Below are 23,612 nucleotides of genomic sequence, written 5' to 3'. Positions count from 1 at the left end.
TGAAGGCCAGGATTCCGCACTCACCTGATCCAACTGAAGCACTTTCCAATCAGCCAAAGTACTTTTTCAGTGATAACGATTTTTTGCCTGCCAAATATAAACAAATGTTTGACAGGATAAGATAAGAGTGTTCCCCCATCACAGATAATCAGTTGTTTGTTTATAAGTTTATTTACCTCTTCATATAATTGTTTTGTTATACAAAGCAAAAGTACGTAGTTTGGCGGGCGATACTGGGTAAAAATATAAATTATCTTTATAGTACAGCAACCAATATTAAGACCAACAGGTAGAATAGTTTGCATACTACCAGTTTACATATCAAAAACAAATGGTTGTTCTCTGGGCTAACTTAGTGTGAGGTGAAATTCGTTAAGGCGGGGGAATAGCTTAAATTTCGATCATTAATTCATGACTAATTTTGGTTTTAATAACACAGCTGGAAACAAGAAAACCATTTAGAACAGCAGAAATACCACACAATCAAAGAAAACTCTTTACGGGGCTTCATTACGCTTACGTTAACCAATCGAATGGACTTAAATCGCCACTATTATCGATTGTGGTGGAAACGCAGACCCATCATCAGGTGTGTGGATGGGCCAGATGTTTACTTAACTTGTTGCTTACCATGTAAACAACTTTAGACGGGTTGACCTTTCTTTCTACCAGGAGAATGTAATGCTTGTTCCTGCCCAAACTAAAAGGTCGGAGTGCATCTTAGGTAAGTACTTATTCTGAAGAAGGAGCCCCACTCGAGCTATAAATATTCCACTGAATAGTATTCCCAAATCAAATTCGTTCAACCCCCTTAGAAACACGTCCACCAATAGTTCAAGAATCAAGAATCGCGGGAAGTGGTGTCATTTGGCGCTGCTACTTTAATATATGTTCAATGGATCACCAGACCACCGCTCCGTCCGAGACCTTTTTGTGGAAGTCGTACAGGCTGGGGAAGACGTGATCCCGGTCGATGTCCTCGCCGTACTTCTTGACCAGGTAGGCGTAGCTCTTCTCGTGCACCAGCGCCGAGTGCCAGCCCAACTCCTTGGCGGCCAAGTAGTCCGTGGTGGGCCCGTCCCCGATGTGCAGACACTCCTCCGGCCGCAGGTTGTCCAGGCCCGCCCTCTCCATCGCCTTGTGGAAGATCTGTGCGTCGGGCTTCTCGGCCTCCACCTCGTACGAGTTGACCGCGAAGTCCAGGTACTGGTCCAACTTGGTGTTCTGCAGCAGCGCCGGCAGGCGGGGATCGAAGTTGGCTATCACCCCCAACTTGCACTTGTCCGGCTTCAGGTCCTTGCGGAGCTGCTGCAGCAGTTCCACGCTGCCGTTGCAGGGCTGCCAGCAAATGGAGGTCTTGTACAGCTCGATGAGGTGGTTGGAAAAGTTCTGCAGCTTCTCGTCCGGAATGGCGGCCCCGCTCTCCGAAAACGTACCTGTGGGTGTGGATTATAGAGGATGAATTGTCTACCAAAACTGATATATTTGAATGGTCTAGTAGAACCTCAGAGATGTTGTGAAAGAGTTTATGACGGTTCTAATTAACAATAAATTAGCAGAATCCAGTTTTACGCTTGTGTGAGAGCCTATTAGCCTTGCAAGTGTGTTTTATTTGTTAAACATTATTAATATATCTGAAAAATAAGTTTCTTAAAATTCCTTGATTTATTTAGCGAAACAAATCCCGAAACAAATGCTCTTTTGGAAAAAGATTAAACCAATAAATTCCATAAAAAAACCATTACAAACGTAGACAACTCAGAAATCAACAATTCTTCTCTAATAGTTCGTTCGGAGCTACAAGCAGAAGTGGTTTTCCTGCTTTTCGTCGAGAAGAGTTGCGGATACTAATCGCACTTAGCAGAGATTGTGTCGAATGCACTTTGGAACACGCCGGGCTGTTTATCACCGAGCAGACAAACACTCACCTTCTATCAGCTTACGCCACCAGTTCTGCCACTCCATCTGGGGGGTGCTGCGTCCAAAGTTGGGGTAATCCCGGTTCATCTTGTACCTAGAAATACGTCTCAGTGCCATCCTGATTAAGTAGCGTATTGTACTGCCCACCAGTTGGCCTTGAAGTTCTTGGCCAGCTCGTTGTTGTCGCATCTGGCTCCGAAGAGGGCTCCGATTTCCCCGTACTGCTTGCCGGGGGTGGTTCGGAACTGGAGCAGTGTGTTGGTCACATCGAAGGTGATGAGGCGGAAGCGGCTGAGGCTGCGCATCTCCGGGCTCGGCTAAGTATCGGCACCTAGAATCGTTCGAAATCCGCTCCAGAACTCTTGACTTTCGACTCTCGTCGAATGTTGGCGACTGAACTATGCCGGCGAACTACGTGAGCTGCGGCCATTCTGTTATTGTTTTGTGTGAAAGCCGATCCGCCTCGTTATCACCAGCAGCTGTTGCCCCCAGATTCCGACTCCGAGGGCTTCTGTGCGCTCGGATCGAATAGATATAGATTCGAATCGGACCCCGGAGCATCGGGGTGTGTGTGTCGAGCCGGATTAAAATGGCGCGGTGTCTGCGTGCGGTTATCTCTGGTTTCATGCTGTCAAATTAGTATCGATTTGCAATCTGCACTGATTACGCCGCCATACTAACACTTGTGCTCAAGATAAGATCGGGTTCTCCTGCTAGTTGCCTACGTTTTGAAAATGGCGCGCCAAATCCAGTGTTGAGAAATGCGTGACTACACATTTATCAATAATCAACTGCTCCACCTGGCGGATTGTAGTGGTACCTGCGCCAGGGGTGTGTGTCTCCGCTTATAGTTCTCCGCTAAACACTACCAGGTGGCGCCACATTGTAAAACTATTTGGCGGGAAATTTGAATGTGTTGCATTTAACGATTGTATTATTTATTTAAAGAGAAAGCTCAGAGAAAAACAACATCACATATCTAATTATTTCAACTCCAGCTTAGATAATTGACAATGTGGTTTCCAACCGATTCGTTACCAAAAGCATTTATTAATTTTTAAATGCAAGAAACTGAATTGGCTGCGCCTGGCATTGGCATTTGGCAATTCCATTCGATTTGGCTATAAATAAAGCCCAATTTAGCGTTGGGCACAAGCCGGCTTGAGGTCGAATTTCTATGGAAGGGATGGGAATGGGATCCTGAAATTCCGAGCATTCCGGTTGTCAAATCGGTTGTTTGTGTTCGTTTGTATTTTTTGTTCGCTGGTCGGGAATGGCAAACCTGCGACTTCCAGGAAGAGGAATTTCCCAAAATAAGTTCCAGCCGAAGAAATTGATAATGCCATTAAATACATTTATCAAATAATTCTGCGCCAATCAGTCTTACTTACAAAAATGTTTGAGGAATTTACTCTCTGAATACGTTTTTGTACCGATCTTTGTACCTCCTGATCAGTTAGAGAAATGACCCGGATATATTAGCATTCCATTCTTTAAAGAAATCAGGGAATTAACAACAATTTTTCATGGGCTGCCAACATAAAAGTAGACCACTCATAGCACTGGTTAAGAAAAATCGTAAGACCTAAAATAATGCAAATTCTCCCGTGCACTTTGGAATTCCCCGAGCCCCTGCGCAGACCTCTTCGGAGGTGCAACTCCATTGATTACCACCTACAAGGCTTGTTTGCTCTGCTCTATGCCACCTTATCGCACAGCCCAACTTGGCTCTCTGGCGGTTGCAGAAAAGCGAACTAAAAAACAAATAACAAAAACGGCAAAATTCAGTTACTGTCCAACTTTCAACAAAAACTTTCCCAAGAAAAGTAACCAAGCGAAGGCGAGTCAACGACTCCCCTGGAATTTCGTGTTGGCCCTTTTCGAAATGTGTCTGGCTTGGAAGTCGGGCCAAAGCTCCTCCTCCTCCTCCGCCTCACCCACCTCCTCCTCCCCCAGGTGCCCCATCCCCGGTCCCTCGATCCTCGTGCAATTCCGGCTGGCTGCCTGACTGCCTTTTAATATTATCTGCACTTTGGGTCTTTGGCTGCCGCCGCTTTTGCTGTTGTTGTTCTTGCCGCTTTGATTGGTCGTTTTAACCTGTTTGCGAATTTCTACCATGTTAATAAATAATTTTTAGAGGAGTTTTTAGAAGCGGCGGCAGCAAAAGTACCGCACCAGCAGCGCCAGCGCCATTACACTGAGGCAAAATGCGTAGTTTAGTACCATAAGGTTATCAAGAGCTTGAATAAACTTTCGAAGGACTAAAGATTTCAAGGAAAGATCAAATATTTTTATTTATAATTTTTTATTTTACTTGTACGGATAGTCTGATTTGAAGTTTTTTTTCTGTTTCTTAAGTATTTGTAACAAATAACATAGTTTTAACTTTCAAAACTGTGGTTTTTATTTGAAATAAATGAAATATTTTGAACAATAAAATATCCCTAAAAGCCATAATAAAGGAAATTTGTTTTTTAAAATATGCTTGGAACTGCACAATCTTTCCAGCAGTGCATAGCAGCTAAACCTTGTGCTGCTGGCAGCTTCTCCTGTTTCTCCTGGCACGACAACTCCCCATCTCATCGGAGTTGGGTCGTCGTCGTCGGATTAGGTTTGGCTGCTTCCACTGATTCCACTTCTTTCTGCTCTTCGGTTCGATTCTGTTTGGTGCTGTGTGACTCGGAATGCAGCCAAACAGCCATGGGATCCGCCATCCTGCCTCTGCTCGCCCACTAGAGAGCCCAGAATGCCCCGAACCCGAAGCACCTCCCCAACTCCTGATTGTGCTCCTGCTCCTGCCGTCTCCTTTTCGGCAATGCACCACAAGCTGACACCCCAGCCCTAGGAAGCTTTGAGTTCCCCAAAGGCTGGGTTCATTAAGCACCTGGGAGCCCAAACTAAAACTAAACTAAACTAAAATTACCAGACGGTTTGCATCTCAAGTGTGCATTTTCTTAGCATATTTCAAGCCATTTTAATGCTATTTAATAAAAATTGGTTAAACATATTGTTCAGCAGGGGTTAAGGATTGATATGATCAGGGCCTCTGCCCCACGAAGGGTATTTCTGGGTCTGATAGCAATCCCTCTGGTCTATGACCGCCGCACATTCACAGCTCCAAGTTCGTGGAGTGCGACAACACCGTGGTGTTCTTGCTTGAAATTCCTTGCCTGCTTTTTGGTTTATTTTGTGTTTTGCTCAGCGCTTCGCGTCGTCGTCGTCCCGTCCTCGTAGCCCCGTGCCCCATCACCATCAGAGCTCCCCGCTCGAGGCCCCCGTCCCCATCCCCATCTCCATCTCCGCCTTCCGTCTTGGTCAGCATCTTCGCCGTCGTCTGGCTGGGCTGTGGATGTGCATGTGGACGTGGATGTGGATGTGGCCGGGGCTCGTTTGTTAAATGTTTGGGTTTTGTTTGAGTTTATTGAGTGAATTCCTGGAAAAACGCAGGAATTTGTCTTTGGTCTTTCAGCTCTGTTCGGCTCTGTTCTTTTCTCTCCTTTCCTTTCCGCTTGGTTCTGTTTTTCTTCGCTGGCAGGTCCGAATGCACTTGGTGCATAAAAATCGCTTATGGAGTTTAAACTTCTGAGATTTAGCGTCGGTTTCCCAAAGATGTCTGTACGGGTTTGCCGTGATAAAGGATGGACAGGTGATGGTGATTATGACTTTTTTAGCGGGACACCCAATTACGTGCGATCGGCAGGAAATCGGTGAAGATCAACGGGCCTAGCCCTTTCGGTCTCCTCGCCAAAATGCCGGGGACTGGGTCCCTGGTCGCGCTGGGAACCGAATTTGGGAGTGAAATACGATACTCTGGGTGGTGCTCTTGGTTTCGGGATTATAATCAAGTCCTTGCAAATTGTTAAATGTTAAATGTAGCTCGTGAGCAGCAAATTTGAGACGAAGCTGCTTCTGCTTTTTTCAACTTTCCTAGAATATGTTTTATATGTGTGTTCAAGTGTTCTATAATAACTCACTCTGACCTACTTTTTACATATTTATTTTTTATTAAAAGCCTTACCCTTTTATATTTATTAAAGGAGTTGGATTCGTGTGATCATGTTTTGCAGTTTCGCTTAGTGAGGTGCATCCTAATAACAAATGTAATAAAGAGGAAGTTTTTCCTGCGTTTTTTGTCGTAATTCAGTTAAAAAGAGAGCCAAAGCTGAAATGATAACAGTTTTGAACAGCTATCGACTTAAGCTAACGATACAGCTCCTTTTTAGGTGGATTTACAAAAAATAAAAATTCGACAAATTTTTAATTTTCTCTAAGGGGTAACATCACATTTTTTTGCGAAAAAGGGGTCAAAAATTATTTTTTTAGATTTAATTGCTATTCGATGGGGAATTTTATTACGAGTTCAACGGTGTATAACTTTCCAAATTTGGACCACTTTTTGCAATGTTTCGGTCAAAATACTGGAGTTTTATCGTGGAAAAATGGGGTGTAGTACTTACAGGAAAAAAATGAATTTTATTTCCGTTTTTTTGTCGTAGTTCCATTAAAAAGTGTCCCAGAGCTAAGTAAATTACTGTTTTGAGCAGCTTACAACCTAAACTAACGAGTCTTATCATTTTTTTTATTGATTTAACAAAAAAAAAAATTGACAAATTTTTGGATTTTTAAAAGGGGTAACATCATCAATTTTTGCAAAAAACTGTCAAAATTAAAATTTTTTAGGTATGAACGCCAGTTAATAGGGAATTTTATTACGAGTTTAACGATATATGACATTCCATGTTTGGACAACTTGTTGAAATGTTACGGACATAAAACGATCTTTTTTTTACAATTTTTACGAGGCCCTACGGAATAACAAATATATTTGAAAAACCTCTGTGTTGTACGGAACTCCCTTTAACCGACAAAAACCCAGTTCTTTTACCATTTCGCTAGATGATATACACAAAGAACTCTTCTCCCAGAGGCTGCATGCGGAAGAACACACAGAAGATCCGTCGGAATCCTCCCTCTGTAAATAAAGATAGAAAGTCTTTCAGTTCCGGTAGGCCCGAAATAGAACATTCCTGCTGGATTTTCACCTTTGTGCGCATTCTCTTTCCCCCGGCAGCTCGGATTTGGTGTTCCTAAATCACCGAGAGATTTCTCGCCGCGTTTCTGGAGGGAATCTGGGCAGTGGCCGGGGGATGGGTGGATGGGTGGATGGGTGGATCCGCGCGACTGGGGTGGCTCTTCCGGCAGTTGGACCCCTCAATGGCTTCCAGAAATACGGCAAATGGAGGGAATCTGGGAGGAAATTTGCTATTTTCGACCGATGATTGAGTTGTAATGATTGGGCCATAGTTGTTCTTGAGCATTCCATCCCCCCAATGGACGGGGAGAATGCATATGTGCCAGACCAGAATTTTTGTCTGTCTGTCAGCCTGCATTTCGAGAAAGTATTGGGTCACCGTATACCTCAAGTGATAAGTTTATTTTTAGCATAGCCATCGACTTCTGGCAATATTTATGCTTTCAATTAAGGGCTTCTGAATTCTATTGCAAAGCAAAGGGAAACTTTGAAAGGATGTGTAATGTCTGATAACTGAAGAAATAATAATCCATTTTGTTCCATAACCATTGATTTGCTTTCTTGTTACTACATTTTTTAATCCACGTGAGTGTTTTATTTTAGGTTTCCAATATCTATCTGGAGAAACATAGAATCATCATCCAAAAGTGGGGACGCCTACGAGGCACTCCTGCGCCGACTGAGGGGCACTCGGAAATGCGATGGCAATGGGCATTGGCAGACAATGCTCCCCAAAAGAAGAAATAAAACGCATTCGGAGTTGTGGCCAAGCGCCCCCTGAGGAGCTTTAAATAACAACTTGGAGGGGTGGAGTGAGAAGTGGACGTGCAGTGGAAGTGCCAGAACATTTGCCTGCCTTGTAGGACTTCTCTTTATGGTTTCACACACAGATGACTGTCTGGCAAATAGCACTAACTTTCAGTAAGTCGTACCCCAAACAGCTTTGAAATATAATAACAAACATAATAAATATGAATAAATTGTTTTCAAAGTGGAATACTTAAATGTTTTACTCCAACTTCCCTATCTTTTTTAGAGAATGTTTTCGCCACCTTAGGGCGCCGACAAATGTTGCTATTTTGCTGTTGCCGTGCCTTTCGCTCAGCTGCTCGCTTTAGGTTTCTAATTTTGTGGGCAAGTGAATCTGAATTTGAATTTAGGAATGATCTGGTATGGCCCTGTCCGTGTCCCATCTCCCGTCGCAGTGCGGTAAGGTGCGAGGAATCAGCACTTGGATACAGTTCGGTTCAAGGCAAAGGGGCTATTCTCCATAAATGAATCGTATTACTGTTAGCAAATAGTAATAAATAAACTAGAGATTGACTTTTCGGCTAAGAAGACGCAAACTTAAATAATAAGTACTTGTCGATGGTCCCCCAAAAAGCTGTCAAGGGTCTTACAGACTGAGTTTACACTCTGCGACTTGCGCCCTATTCTCTTGCCCTCTGCTGTCCGCGTGCGTATGCGTATTCTGCCCTCGTCCATTACTCAAAGAAAGCGTCGCCGAAGAATTGCCCGCGAGACGTTGATGTCGATGTCGGTCAGCGACGGCCAGACAGTGTTTAATTTGTGTGCGAATTTCCGCGCCCCAGGGCTGCACTCGCAGCCAGTGGCTGGGATACCGAAGACCCCCAAACTCCTGGTGCGCCTGGGGGTAGGCAGCGCACGGCGAGCTCGCAGCCCCGAGGACTTTCGCCGGAAGCAGTGCAGCCCTGGGCGAGAGAGGAAGTGGCAGCCCTGGCTGGCGTAGCGCCACCATTACCACTGCGACATTATCCGCGCTGCGTTGTCGTCTGGCCAGTCTGCGGGCTATTTTCGACCGTGTTCTCGTCTGCAGGAAGCCCACTACACTGGGCGAAAGCAGTGCACGGCATGTATTACTACGAATGCATCCTTGAATTTAAGTAAAAAACATTCAGCTGTCAGAGGTTTGTGTACAAAGATGATCTACCCAAAGTCCGATACCATGAAGTATTCACTGAATTCGCCGCCCTCCCACCCTTTCCCCCAGTGTAATCATGCGGACTCGTCGGTCAGCTCGGCAGGCGAAGGAGACGAACGCAGACGCAGAGAAGATTCGATTTTTATTTTTGTCTAAAACATCTTTATGTGCTTTTAAATATGCTGCGAAGTGACATTAGATTTCCCGCGGCCGTGGGTGCGGGCGGTGCGCCAGGCGGTGGGCGGAAGGCAGATGGGCGGGGTCGCAGACCGGGGGCCTCAGACAGATCCGCTACAGAAATAAAATTTGTCACAGACAGTTAGATCAGCGGCAGCAGCGCAGATGTGTGCGCGTCGTCGCTCGTCTGCTCCTATGGACACATCAGCCTCGGAGCATCTGAATCCGAACATCGCCAACCGGCGGTCTAAACTTAGACCATCCCCGTCGCAGCCCCCTGAACTTCCCCGGCCCAGCCTCCGGTTAGCCGCTGCCGTTGATGTTTTGATTGATAGTCGTCCAAGCCATTCCCGTTCCCACTCCCATCCCCCTCCGTCCAAGGTGCTCCGATCCGCTCCTGGCAACAGTGGCAGCCTTCGGGCGGCAGACAACCTTCCAGCTCCGCAGTGGTTGAACAGGTCTGGACCAACAAGCACTGGATGCCTCCACATCCGTCTGGGTTGGATTGCATGTGCAGAGATGCAAACGCCAAGCGCTTTTCATGCCCTTTCACAAGGAGTTTCCCCAGGTTTTCATTAGGAATTACATTATATTCCAAAATTCCATAATTCCATTATTCCATTATATTTCCAAAAGGGAAAGTTCAATATAAAATATTAAACCAACTAATCCAGCTAATTTAAGAAATCGTTTCCACTAGTACTTACAATACTTTCAAGGGTATTTCCCCCTTCGGCTGGAGCTTGCCTCGCAGCACTATCTTTTTTTGCTTTCCTCTGCATTTATTTTCAAATTATTGTGCACAGTTCTTGAGTCATTCTTCCGCGTTCTTGCATGAAAACGGCCGTTGGACTGGTCTGCTATTTCCTGGGGGCAGAAGGGGCGAGTCTTGCAGTTGCAGTTGCAGCTGATGATGATGGTTGCATCGGCAACCGTATTCGGCAAAAACCAGCCAAGCCTCTGCCCGCCGCCCAGCTCATTGTATGCAGATGCTGCAGATTACCCAGCGAGACATCCGATTGAAAATCGGAGCTGCTAGCTGCCTAATTTAGTGGGGAAATTTAATTAGGCCGTAAAAAAGGTTTAATTATAAGCTTGCAATTATAATTGCATACTTTCAGACGTCTTCTGGGGTCCCTGGCCCACTGCTCCTCCTCCTCCAACGAGCAGTGGAATTTTCCTGAAAACTGTTACCCTTCCTCCATTGTGTGCCGCTGACCAACTCCATCTGGCATTAGAGGCAGATGAGGGCACTGCAGCTGATAACAAAGACCGAAAGCGAGGAGGGGTGGAGCTGCATTCCCCACATTCCAGCGATGAGCGACGACAGCCGTAACAACAACGCACGACGTTTTTCATATTCAAATGCAGCCAGACCCAGACCCAGACTCAAACTCAAACCTAAACTTGTACTCAGACTCGGACTCAGACGGAGACTCAAACAGAAGACCCAGAGATGCTACACGGAGAAAAATTGAATGTAACTTAGCAAAGCTGAAGGATTTTTAAGGAGGTTAAAAAGTATGCTACGATAAATGCCTAAGGAAGTTGAGCTACATGCTTAATCCTTTTTGGATGAACCTCAAGAGTGTTATTTTCTAACTTCACAAAATTTGAATTTATTTTTCTACAGGTCCGGACTTTTTTCTCCGTGCACCCTACAGGCCAACGTCGATTTGAGGCTGAGCCGCACTTAACATAACAACAATGCACAATGCTGCGGCGATGGCGATGGTGATGATGTTGTCGCTGCAACTTCAAAAGCTGAGCAAACACGGGGGAGGGAGTCGAGTCGATTTGAGCCTGGCCGAGAATGTGAGAAAGAGCTGGCCAACGAAGTGGGCCGGCAACTGGCAGGGGCAACTGGCAGGGGCGACTGGCGCTGTCGGTGGGTGCGAAACCAATTTACAGCGCCCAACGTGGGGCAGGGAGGGGTGTGGCAGGTCCCTCGATTGGAAATTATTGAAAATTAAACTCTTGACACCTCGGCGACTCCGTGGGGCACCAAGAATGCCGTCTATCTTGACTATTCATAGGGCAAATTACGGCTAAGGTTTCAGTTTGCCGATGGAACTTTTTCGATTCTAGGAACTTTAGTCTAGAACATTGTAAATCTCATATGCATATTATATTATTTTTCGTTTGATGGAGGGTCAGAGGAAACCCAATTTCCACATCGCACTGATACGTGTTCTGTGCGACTTTCAATTACAAATCGAACTTTCTTCCCGGGCATTTCGAGTAGTGGGAACTCCCCGCAATCGCATTCCCACAAAGATAAAGACAGACATTGGCCAGACGCACAAATGAGAAAACCAGATCGAAATACTCGAGTGTACGGGGAACGGGGATTAACAAGGCGACTGCGATGCGACTGCATTGTGGGCGGTGGCGGCGATTTCAAAAAGTGAGTCGACAACAAACAAATTGGGCACATAATGCCCTCCGATCTGGACCCGGGTCGGCGGAGCCTGCCTACCCGCTGGGCCCAGCCCTGCGTGCGACATCGACGTCCCAGTGGCGCGGCGGTGCAAGTGGCTCTGCGCCTTGCGAAATTCGTAGAAGTCATTGAGTCGAGCCATTTGAAATAGGATCGGATTGTTCGGGACGTTCCGCAGAACGGCACTGGGCACCTCCGTAGCTGGTGACCAGCATTCAGTGTTTTCCCTTGCGCTCGGAATCGATTTTCCGAGAAGAGTAGGGCGACCACCACCACGGACACTTGTGATTTAGTCAGCGTGTAATCATTTTCGCTGACAATCACTTCCTGGGCCGCAGATTACAGAATGAATACAAATGTGAAGTGATTAGGACGAGTTATGGGTGCACTGCGAGAAATTGCGGTGCTGAATGGCAAGTAAAGTTGTAAGTATAAAAGTATCTGTATTTCTGGGTTCAGACAGACGACATATAAAACCATTATTAAAAACTAAGGCATCATCTTTCGAATCGTTACTTAACAATATAACCCCTATATATCATATATCTCAATCCTCCCTTCATTCCTCCAATATTACCCCAGCGCCCATTGATTTTTCCCAGTGGAGGAATGGGACCTTCTGCCATGTGTGCGGTGCGTGGGTGTGCCAATATCAAAGGATCGAGTGCCGCGTCGTCAAGTGTGGGAAGTGATGTGTTGATTACAAACAAGGACGGCTACCCCGACGACACATTTCAGCCCTGACCAAAACCGAAAACCCAAAACGCAAAACCCAAGCGCTCCCTGGCGATCTCCTGGGCTCGGCTCCTCGGCCGCGGCATCTCAAAGATGCTTCCTGGAATCGCCCGGAGACCTTTTCGGGATTACTGTAAATATGCAATCAATTTTTATCGATACTGAGTGTGCTGTGTGTGCGTGCGAGCGAGAGGCAGCGTGAGATCTTTTCCTGTTTCTCACAGGAGGCTGGGAATTCGGGTCAGGTCCACGCTGACGGTGTCGACGGCTGTAAATGCCATTCATGAGGTCGTCACAATATTTTCTTATCCTTTGGAACTAATTTGCTGGCCAGCCAGGGCCCCAGATCCTGGGAAATGCATACTGGGAAATGGGAAAAGCGAGCGGGAAAAGTGGTTTTCAATCAGCGTACAGCGGGGTCATCGAAGTCTGATACATTCTGTGTACGTTTATTGCGTTGACTTTCTCGGGGAAGACGATTTCTTGGAAACTATATGTGACGGGTGGTGAGAGATTTTTCCCCAGTGTGAGGCGAAAGTGTTAGATATCCCGCAGTAACATTCAATCTACAAGAGAGCCCTTAGTTGGCAATAATCCCATGTTATGCAACTATCACTTGGTTGTCCTGGCTCGTTCCCGTTTCGCTTGCAACTCAATCCGATGAAGCAACGTTTAACTGGGTCGCTGGCAATCTGAAGGGTGAGGGTCCATCTGCGAGCCCCACTCGCTCCCCTTCCAGGCCCACTTCCACTCCACGGGTCTTATCCGCATAATGGTTTCTGGTCCATTGATAGATCTCTAATCTGATCTGCTTAGTGAGTGCCGTTCGATTGGAAGATATTCCCCATTTCCGTCTGTATTCGTTTATAATTCGCTCGATGTGTGGCACGGCATTCGTATTCGTATTCGCTTTCGTATCCGTATCTCTCGGATACGAATAGTGCCAAGCTTATTTGTCTATCTATTGGATTGTTTGTCTGTCTGCCTACTTGTCTATTTGACTAGCCGTCCGTCGTGTCCGGCGGCTGTCCCCCCGGAGCCCCAATGGGAGCCCCAGCCCCCGATTTCGGGTTGTTTTGTTATGGTTGGCCCATTACTGCATTCCACATGCACAGTGTTTGCCTTGATGTTTTTAGGGTGTTTCTCTTGGTGTTGCGTTGTTATTATTGCTGCTGCTGCCGCCGCTGCTGCCTCAGATGTTACAAAATCATTCATCGCACACACATATTGAAATTGTAAAAACCAACAGCCATCAACGTAGATAGAAACATATAAAAATTCTTTGCATTCCAATGAATCATGCTGCTGATGTTGCCGCCGCAGCTTTATAACTGGCGACAGAAGACCGAAAGCTGCATGTAAACTTTAATTAGGTAACATTGGAGTGTGTGTAGGTATGCACACTCTCTCGAGCCGCTCGAGTCCGCTTCGTGTGCAAGTTGTTGCTGCTATTATTATTAATGTACGCTCTGTGCCACAGGCGGCACGGCGACAAGCGAACTATCTTAGAGATACCCATGCATATCCATATCTATAAATTATGCGCAGCACTCGCAGAAATCTCAGGCGAGTCTAGCAATAGCCATAAATCGAGAAAGGTCCACAGTAATCAGCGATCACTAGTAAGGTGTCTGAAAGTAGGCTACAAAAGTGGGTGCTTAGGAGCTAGGAACTCTTAAAAAATACAAACTAGCAGGGTATTTTTCTGCTCCCCGAAATTTCTCCCGGTGCACTCAGTCCAAAGTCTCTCGCTGCTTCTTTCCCCTCTATGTAGGTGTGTGTGCTGCTCTTATAATTGTAAATAATGATGATAACGCGATTACACGCCTGGTTAAGGAATTTATTGTAATTCGCTGGCCATTTGAGTAAGAAATTAAGGCAAACAGGTTATAAATTGTGGGCATTTGAAATGCCGCTGCCGTCAAGGATGGCCCCGCTCCCCTTCCAACTCCCCTGTCCCCTCTTTATCACTCCGCTCTTCTTGGCGTTGCGTTATCACGCTTTTCTTATCTGCAAGGCAACATGGAAATGGAATGAATTGAAAGGCGCTGACGAAAGATAAACAGTACAAGGCACACCGACCGATATCGATGGCGATTGATCGGCTTTAAGCTGCTGCTGCTTCTTCGCTTTCCGCGTTGGGCGCCAGTTAATATGGTTGTCTGGATCTCTTCCATACATTTCCTCAATGCAGCAAGCGTTTTAAGGTTCCGAAACAATTTAAAACTAATAAAGCATCTTGTTCCTGGAAATGATAACAGTTCCGATCAGAATCCGGAAAGTATGGGTTTTGTCAAAATTTTAATTTCTTTGTAGTTCTCTGAAGAATAAGAGGCCATATCGCCAAGTTACGAATGTAACACAGTTTTTGAGGGTATTTCAAGTTTCGTTTCCCCTATTCATTGTTGTTTTAGGGTTTCTGGTTCTCCCAGTTCTTTTTTCTCTTGGGGTGTCGCATGCCAAGCGCCAAGCATCCCAGGAAAAGGCAAAAAAGAAGCACAGTGGAACTCCAGAGTGAGGCCCCCACATGCAGTCGCTGCCTCTGCCGCGGCTGCAGTCGACGTCGTTGCAGCCACAACGAAAACAACAAGGTTTCGAACGTTAAAAATTGTGAATGAACCTCTACCTCTTTCGCCTGGAATGTGGTCGACTCGACATGCCACGGCAACTGGTTTCCCGTTCGGTCTCTCGCTCCCTCTCTCTCGCTCTTTGTCGCTTTGCTTGTTCATTATCGCTTTGCTGGAAGGGTGGCGTTAGTTTCCCCCCATGCCCCAACCCACCCCCTCACACTCGTCAAATTCGAATCTCACGCTCACGTATCTGCGCAATACGTGATCGGCTCTCTTGTTGTTTTTGTTGCTATTGCTCTTGTTGTTGTTTGCTCCACGGCGATTAGTAATTGCTCTAGTGTTAGTGTGCTGCCCGAAAGAGAGCACCTACACATGCGCAGTGGGGTGTGTGGGGGCAGTGTGTGTGTGAGTGAGTAGGTGATAAATTGGCGCCCGTGTGTGTGTGAGAGGGAGCGATCAATTGGCATTATTCGCTAGTATTAAATTCGTATGTGTGTGCTTCTACGAGAGACGTCGTTAAGGTTTTTGTTAGTTTTTGACATTCTTGCTGTTGTTGTTGTTTCTCGCGGGGCGGGGAAGGGGCGGAGTGGGAGGGCTTCGTATATTTTTTGCGCTCTCTAGTTTTTGGGAGAGAGCGGGAGCAGCGAAAGGGGGGGCGAGACGGAGGGGCGGGCGAGAGGGGCGGCAAAAACATAATGGCGGTTTTTAAAAAACTGCGTTGTAACAAATTGTTTAAATTTTATTGCTTTTGCCTTGCATTTGTTTTCAATTTTCAATTTTATGTCAATTAAGCAATTAATATTAAGTATTGATTGACAAGCTCGATTTTCGTTGATGAGTTCGAATAATCCGGAAAATACAGTAATTACATAAGGCGTTTAAGGGTATTTAAATTTAATGAAGTTACATATTAATTTTATTATTTGTTTACAAATTGTCACTGAAAAATAAAATGAAATAATTTTGTCAATCATTTAAACTGAATTGATACGATAAAACATGAGAACTGTTACATTATTTCAGCTTTTTAAAAAAAGATAGCACACGAATATACGAAGATAACTTTTTAATTGTATTTATTTCAAGAAAACAGCCTTGAAATGTAATATTCCTTTGCTCTTTTGAGCATTTAATGCATGTTTAATTTTATTTAATATATAAAAAGCAAGAACTTCGATTAAAGAATCGCAATATCTATAAACATTTTAATTCAATTTCAAGAAGGATTCGATGTATCGATTCAAAAAATTGCTTTCCAACCACACTGAAGTAAATGAAATTCAATTACGTCCTAGTTTTTTGCTACTAAGCGTTTTAATTTAGTTCTACATAAAACATTACCAAATATGTGTCACCCCGCTTGGGTGCTTTTGAAGGACTTTAACTGAAACTTTGACCCACCGCGAGCCACAACGCTATCCTTGACACGTCACCCTAATCACACGGCACCGCTGACATTTTCCCTATTTATCTGCATAATTCACACGCACCGAACCCTTCTCAATGACCAAATCCCAGCGCAAACCCTGAAAAGTGCAGAAAATATTCAAAAAAATAAACAAGAAGCATTAATGAACGGCGAAAAATGTGCATGGCATGCAAATTTATTTGCCGCATTAATAAACGCAATGCGAAAAACGAGAACGGACGATCGGCGGACGAAATCCAGAGCCGCATAAACAGGATATGGGAGATATGGGAACTACGGGCATCGAAATGCGAAATGCGAAATGCGAGTAATTATGTATGTTTGTGAGTATTATAATTAACATTTCTGGGAAAACTCGAATGCGTTGAGCAGGACAAAAGGCGAAATCCCAAAAAGATAAAAAGCCAGGCAGGCGGACGGATGGAAACGGGAGGACGGACCTCATGGACCTCGTGAACCTCACGGACCCTGTGGACCCTACGGATGTGGACCGACTGAACGGAGAGGTATGTAAGTGAGGATAGGGATTTTGCGCCTCCGCTCACACACACATTATAAATGAGCCGAGCTGTCCGCATCCTTCGGTGTTGTTGCTCTACTGGTTTTGCCAGATTATGTGCGGATTTTTGCACAGGCCAAAGGCAGTCAAACAAAATAATCATAATAAACGACATACATGCACTGGCAAAAAAAGTGCGCTAGAAAATATCCTGTCGAACGTGTTGAAAAACATTGAGGCATTCCACATCAGTAACTTTCAATATTACTTTAAAGTCAACGCTACATATCCTTTCCATCATGTAAATGCAGTAATGAATATAAGTTTGAAATATCTATGGGAATTGCATCAAAAATGCTAGAGATCAGTTTGTTAAAAATATGTCAAACTTGACTTCTGGTTAATATCCAACAATAAAACTTAATTCATCTGACTATTTTGCAACATCAATTTTTATTTTCGTTTTTTGATTCAAATCTGACACATAAACAATACATCCCAAACTTATTACTTCACAAAAATGGGTATTGCTCTCAGCAAACTTCTTTGCTTAATCTCAGCTTCTTGATATCCTCATTTTGCTCAGTGCATAGCCAATCACGGGGATGTACTCACATATACATGTGAGATCCAAGTAGTTGGCCACAGACACCGCCGAAAAAAACGAAAAAATCCGCACACAAAGCTGAAATTCAAAAGAAAAACAAGAACGAACCGCATCTCGATCCTTGGCTTGCTGCATGGTCCGCCACTCCCCCTGTGGAAGCCCCCCTCACCGCATCACCTTTCTCAGGTGAGAAGATTTTCTCTCTTTCTACCCGTAAGGCAGCATTCCTGCCGGGCCAGGCCAAAAACTCGAGGGGACAGGACAATCAACTCTTAAACTCGCGAAAACAGCAACAAAAACGGTTCACCAACAACACCATAGAACACACCAATGGTTCAACAACAGCTTAACAGCATCCCAACAACACTCTAGCAGCAACAGCAACAACACACCCATAACAAACAACACCAAAAAATAAACAACAACCTCTCCAACAACTACAACAACAGCCATAAGTTGAAAATCCCATTCTGGGTTCTGGACAACTCGTGGCTAACTCAAAGCGCTTGCGCCTATTTAATTTGGCTGCCGCCAAGATTTTCGAAGCTCCCACAGATTCCAGATTCCTCCGCCAATCTCCCCCCGAACCACCCCTTCACCCCGCCCCTGAAGCCCACCCCCCTCGTTGTCTTGGCATCTTGTTAACGATCATGGCAACAGGATTCTGCTATTTTGTCGCTGCTGCCCTGCGCCACACAGTAAAAGGTAAAAAGAAAACAAAAAGCCAGGAGAAGCAAGCCAAAACGGCAAGAATGCTGATCGAGGCAGACTTATAAGGATCGAATGGGGGATACCCTGGACGAGGATAAATTGCTGCCTCCGAAATTCAGTTTTAACACCAACCAAGGGGCTGGTTCACCAAATATAGTGCTGTGTTTTTTGTGGAATTTAATGGATAAGAACAAAGTACCAGTCCTGATACTATAATAATAGATCACTTTTACAACAGGTGGTAGTCTGATATCATTGTTGATATCGAAATCCGAAAGTGTGCTCCAGCCCAGGATATCCTTGCCCGCCGCTAAGAAATGGGTGCGGAGGAAGAAAAAATTATGCACATTCCGGAGGCAGCCACACATCCACAGGCACAGGCACAGGCACAACCTCGTCCACATCCACATCCACGCTCCGATCAGCGGCATCCCAAAAAGAAATGTGCCCAGCACACGCACCAGCAAACTCACGGATACACTCGGCGAAACAGGCAGCGGATGCAAAGGAAGCGGTTGGCGAGCAAACAGAATAACTAAATGCAGTGCGCTGGAGATCTGCAGATCCCTGCCCCGGGGGAACCCCTCGCGGGCCCCCTGCTGCCCAGGAACTGTTGTTTACCTCGCCACCACCCAAGTGCTACAATGTTGTGCTCTTGGAATTCGGCTTTCTCCTGTCGCCGGCTTTATTAGCCAAGTCTGCACTCGCACAGAGACACTCGAGCACTCAAACACTCGAGCACTCGGGCCAACACACACTACCACGCGCCTGGCCCACTCACCACTTACCACCCACCGCCCCCCGCGCGAAACTCCACTGCACCGAATTCCACAAAGAATCTTAAGTGTACACAGTATGCATGTCTGGGTCTGGGTCTGGGGCACTCTGCAAACTGCAAACTGCAACGCCAACGGGGGCAGCGACGGCCACCGAAGACCAAGACGAAGACGCCTCGGTGACTTATGGATACGAGAGCCTGGCCTCCAGAGGTGCCCACCGGGGACCGCCGAAAAAAGCTAGATCGAAAGTCGTAACCACTAGATCCTAGGAAAGGGTATTAAAAAGATCTCGCTCTCAACATTTTAAGAAAGGTTCGATCTCACAATATTTCGGATCTATTTTATAGTGTTTAAAACAATGAGGCTTAAAATGCCAAACTTACACAGTTTGTTTTGTTCAAGAAACTACGTACTGTGATAGAAGTCCTTTCTTCTCAACACGATTCTTAAGATGATCCCTAATTATTAGCCTCAACTGAACAACTATATATTTAAATATCACACTCATTTGCCCTTTCAAAATCAGGACCAAAGGTCGACCAATTTTGAGGAACCTATTTTCGCAAACATTCTGCAGTTCCCAGAATTTCGAAAACAATATTTAGACAAAAGTGTTTGGTCTATTTTTGGAGGTATACTAGCAAGATCATCTCCATTTATAGCAGTTGAAAAACGTATTTTATTGGTAAACATTTGTTTGGAGATGTATAAGTCCGCTTGTGTATTCGGTTGCAATGTGTGGAGAACGAATTTTGGGTTAGGTGAATCTATTTTTAATGCAATTTATGAATTTACTGAAAAGTGCATTCCGCGGGATGACCATCCAGCGCAAATACTCTCTCAGGACTTACGTTTTTTAAACTTCGATCCCAAAATCCTGAAAGGATGTTCCCGAAAGCCAGGCCAAAACCCCGAAAATAAGCCACTTTTGATAGCCAGGCTATCAGCACCGCTGCAGATCCATGAAACCTGGACGCCCGAGACGTAAACACCGCCAGTGGGCGCGGGCGAAGGGGGCGGGGCAGGGAGTCAGAGATCGGCATCGTATCTTGAAATGAAATGCAAAGAAAAGAAAATAACAAAAACAAAGTTTCTCACGTTCCTCTTCCTAAATTCTTGGAATTGCAATACATTAAAAAGAGGTCTTGGCTTCGTCTGCATACACATGCACTTTGGGTGCGTGTGCTGAGTGTGTGGAGGTGTGTCCGCGCCTGTGTGCGCCTGTGTGTGTGAGCGGACGGCCGACGGACGGCGGACAAACGGACGAGCGGACAGCGGACAGCAGTTTTGAGCCGTGCTACAAGCGAACGCCGCCACCGCCACCACCCGTTCAACATATTTCTTTTTCTCATCGATTTTGAGACCTATAAGTGAATGTGTCGATTGAGTGCACTGGCAGAAAAGCATCGAAACTTCTTATGAAAAGGGGGCAATGCGTATCCTGAAAATGTTCTTGTTTATAGGTACGATGAGGTACTGTTATTTTTTAGCACAGTGATTGAAAAAGAGGTTAACTGATAGGCGAAAAATAATTAAAAATGTTCAATCTTAAATCTAGAAAGGCTTTACATAAACATAAGCTTTATGTAAACGTGCAGTTGCGCCCTTTCAATACCTCCGAAATCCCCTTTGGCTCACGCTTCCCCCTTATTTCGCCCGGTGTAATGATGCATAATGCTGCTGTTGAGATTCCTCGTGTTGCTGATGTTGCCGTAGTTGCTTTGCTGTTGCTGCTACTTTGGCAATATGTTTTTGTGCTTCCCCCGCCGATCTCGACTCTGCTTCGGACTGCCTGGCTTGGGTTTTGGGCGGCCTCCCAGTAGAAGGAGCCCGACGGTGATGGGGAGCTCGGGTGGGGAACAGTGCGAGTGCAGGGCAGCGATGGGGCTTGCAGACCCAGGCCCATAATGAAAGTCGTCTCCATCGTCGTCTGCATCTCCGGCCGTCGACATCGTCGGCGGTTTGATCAAATGAATGAATATTATCATCGATGCCTCTTGAATGTTGAACGAGCTGACTTGATGACCGTGCACCGGAGCGAGGCTCGTAAAGAATTCTTTTTGTTGTTCTCGCAGTCTCTGCTCCGTTGTTGTATTGTTGTATTGTGGCACCCAGCGAAGGTGTGTGTGTGCGGGTACGTGGTGTGGTGTAGGTTGTTTGATCTAATTGGTTCATCGAACCAAGGCTCCCAGAGGCCGGGTTCGAGGCTCGGCCATCTCCGGCTCGCCAGGATTATGATGTCGGAGCACCTTTTCGCCCTGCCAATTTCGTGGACAATCATAGACCAGGCCTTGAAACCCCAGAGTAACCACCAGTGAAGTGGGGAGGGGTGGCTGAACACTCGAACAAAATGGGAGCGACTTAGCCCTTAAGTTTCTGGATAATTATGCCCCGAAACTGCTTACTACTGAACTGAAAAATATATTTCATCATGTATAGGTTCGGGTTGGGGGATCTTTTAGTGTTTATCCCTACTTGGATTGGAGTCCATCGGTAAGCCATGTTTATTGGGCACAGAAACTAATGAATCCACCCCTTCGAGTCGTGTTTTCCCTCGGCTTTCATTGACTTCTGTGATGATAGCCCTCTGAAAATGCCTCTCGATGCACTTCCCTCAATGCATGCCCTATTTTCTCCGAGTGAAGGGCCGGCGACATGAACAAATACAGCAGTTGGTTATTTAACAAGAGCCAAAGTCGAATTCCAGGAATTTAGGATTGGGCTCTTTGCTTTCGAGCGAGCGCGCGGGGGGGTCATAATTAAGTGGCCCTAAATGCCGCTAAAGGAATGTCTCGCAGGCGACATTATTATCAGTGTTTCAGTGTTTCGGTACCCTCTTTTACGGAGCCAACTGATAGGCCAGAAATTTATATTCTCCTCCGCACCGCATCGGCTCGCCTTGGATCGGCATCGTTTCATTATTGACTTGGCATTGATCGCTTTTCAAAGAATGGAATGTGCATGTTGGACAAACGAGGGACAATGGCTCTGGCCGCTGTTGGATTTATGTGTGTGATTCCACTCCGTCCGCCTCGGCTTGATTCGTTTCGTGGCGACTCGACTCCGCTCGCCGGCAGCAAGTGCATCTGCATCTGCATCTCGGCGACTGGAGGCTGGAGGCTGGAGAACACTCGATGCTACAAAGTGGCAAACAGGTTGGGGCACAATTGCACAATCTTCTAGAGCTTCTGTGCGATTGGCCGGAGGTTCGTCATCGGCAACGGCAACGGCACAGAAATTCCAATCACATGAGTTCATATTGGAGTACTGAGCACTGAGTACGGGTACCAGCAGTGGTACTTGTTCTCGGCATGTCGCTGCTCGGCGTTCCGTTTAGGTTCTCAGGCCGCCAGTCAAGTCAAACCAGTTGCCCCATGACTCAGAGGTAGCAGATGGGGGGTGGCCGGGGAGGGGGAGCTGCCACTAATTGCACATGCATTTTGCATAATCTCGTAGTAATTACAATAGTTCGATCTCGCGTTGCCATTCACAAGCTCCCCGAGCTTCCACCCGTCTCTTTCCGTTGCAGTTGCACTCGTTCATTCATAAAACTTGCCGCAGCTGCAGTCGCAGCCGCAGTCGCCGCGCCGCCTCTGCCTCTGCCGACGCAGACGCAGACGCCGGCTGATCGGATCTGGTCTGGCTTATAGAGAGTACCCATATTATATGCAGCCGACTCTGCACGCTGCACCGCCGACGCTCCGCCGCATTTCATCACCCTGCCCCGAGTTCTTATTCGGAATACCCTTACAGAAGTGGGCATACGCCCTGGGATACCCTTTTTAAGAAGGTGGTAAGGAAATTATTCATTTAATCATTTGTTACTCAAGGTATCCCATCCAGTCAGGAACTAGAATGTCAAGAAAGGTGTCATCTTGACTTTCTATCCTAGTTTAAAATTCCTACCCTCCCTTTACCTACAAGTTTCTAAATAAAGAAATGGTCTAAATAAACTTTAAAAGTAAAAGTCCTTTAGAGACCGCAGTTCCCTCTATCTTGCATGCACACTGTTCTTGCATACACTTAGGGGTTTAACCAAGATTATCTCCTGCTATCTTTTACATATATTAAGTAATTAGATGGTATTTATAGACAATTCTGAGGTCCTTTAGTTACATACAAAATAGCTTAAAAATATGCCTCGTAAAAGTATAGCCCTGCTCTATCCGACCCTCCTCGGCCGCAAATCCATCGGCACCTGCGACTCAGGTCCCCAGGGTATTCGAGGGTGCGGTGCAGCGGCGGCCTTCGAGCCCTACCACTCCGCTCTTGTTCTTTGACACCACTGCACTCCGGCTCTTATCGCCATAATTCATATCTGGTTTCTCGCACTGTAGTCGTGCGTGTGTTAATGCTAATCTCCCCTGTTGTTTTTCGGTTTCGGTTTCGGTCTTTCTGTTTTTCGGGCCGTGGCCCACTGATAAACTCCAACCGGGCGCTGGAGATGGGGCCGGAGATGGGTGGGCATTAAAATTAAATGCCCGATGCATTTCAGCTCATTGTTGGCGCCTAATACTTATTGTACATATATTTCAATTTATTAATTTCGTATGCATAAATCTTGCGCTTTATTTATTCAATTTGAGTCTTTGTTGTCTGCTGGTCGCTGGCGGTGGCCCTGGACCCACAGTCTCCGCTCGAGAAACACAATGCATCTGGCTATTGAGGATGCTGATGGGCACCCGGGGGGGCTAGGGGGTGCTTCGGGGGCTGGGGGCTGAAGCGGCCGGGGGGCGGGGCACCATCGTTTGAGCGGCGCACATTCGATCTT

The 23,612-nt window shown here is 46.0% G+C and overlaps 2 protein-coding genes and 1 long non-coding RNA gene across 3 annotated transcripts; 1 reads left to right on the top strand and 2 right to left on the bottom strand.

The window, feature by feature from the left end:
- Positions 1–494: 494 nt before the first annotated feature.
- Positions 495–898, top strand: LOC108028274 (uncharacterized). Its single transcript, XR_001768376.2, has 2 exons — positions 495–724; positions 816–898. It is a non-coding gene; the product is annotated as an uncharacterized LOC108028274 (long non-coding RNA).
- On the bottom strand, positions 859–2,361 carry LOC108028267 (rhythmically expressed gene 2 protein). The gene is made up of 3 exons (XM_017099968.3): positions 2,068–2,361; positions 1,929–2,014; positions 859–1,436 (listed from the first exon to the last, which is right to left on the bottom strand). The coding sequence occupies exons 1-3, from the start codon at positions 2,223–2,225 to the stop codon at positions 901–903; spliced, it is 780 nt and encodes a 259-aa protein (XP_016955457.1). The 5' UTR covers positions 2,226–2,361; the 3' UTR covers positions 859–900.
- Positions 2,362–20,488: 18,127 nt separating this feature from the next.
- LOC108027737 (uncharacterized) lies at positions 20,489–21,016 on the bottom strand. Its single transcript, XM_017099293.3, is given in 5 exon segments — positions 20,489–20,558; positions 20,560–20,615; positions 20,618–20,683; positions 20,686–20,782; positions 20,784–21,016. Coding segments are annotated over 5 exon segments (522 nt in total).
- Positions 21,017–23,612: the final 2,596 nt, after the last annotated feature.

The sequence above is a fragment of the Drosophila biarmipes genome, chromosome 3L (genome assembly GCF_025231255.1).
Source record: "Drosophila biarmipes strain raj3 chromosome 3L, RU_DBia_V1.1, whole genome shotgun sequence".
NCBI classification, from domain to species: Eukaryota; Metazoa; Arthropoda; class Insecta; order Diptera; family Drosophilidae; genus Drosophila; species Drosophila biarmipes.
Note: the sequence above shows the minus strand (reverse complement) of the source record. Positions and strands in the feature narration are given on the sequence as shown.

Excerpts from the sequence above, each read along its gene's own strand:
- LOC108028267 (XM_017099968.3), bottom strand. The coding sequence starts at position 2,225 with ATGCGCAGCCTCAGCCGCTTCCGCCTCATCACCTTCGATGTGACCAAC. Across the intron at positions 2,015-2,067 it reads AAGAACTTCAAGGCCAACTG|GTACAAGATGAACCGGGATT; the intron begins GTGGGCAGTACA and ends ACGTATTTCTAG. Across the intron at positions 1,437-1,928 it reads GTGGCGTAAGCTGATAGAAG|GTACGTTTTCGGAGAGCGGG; the intron begins GTGAGTGTTTGT and ends CCACACCCACAG.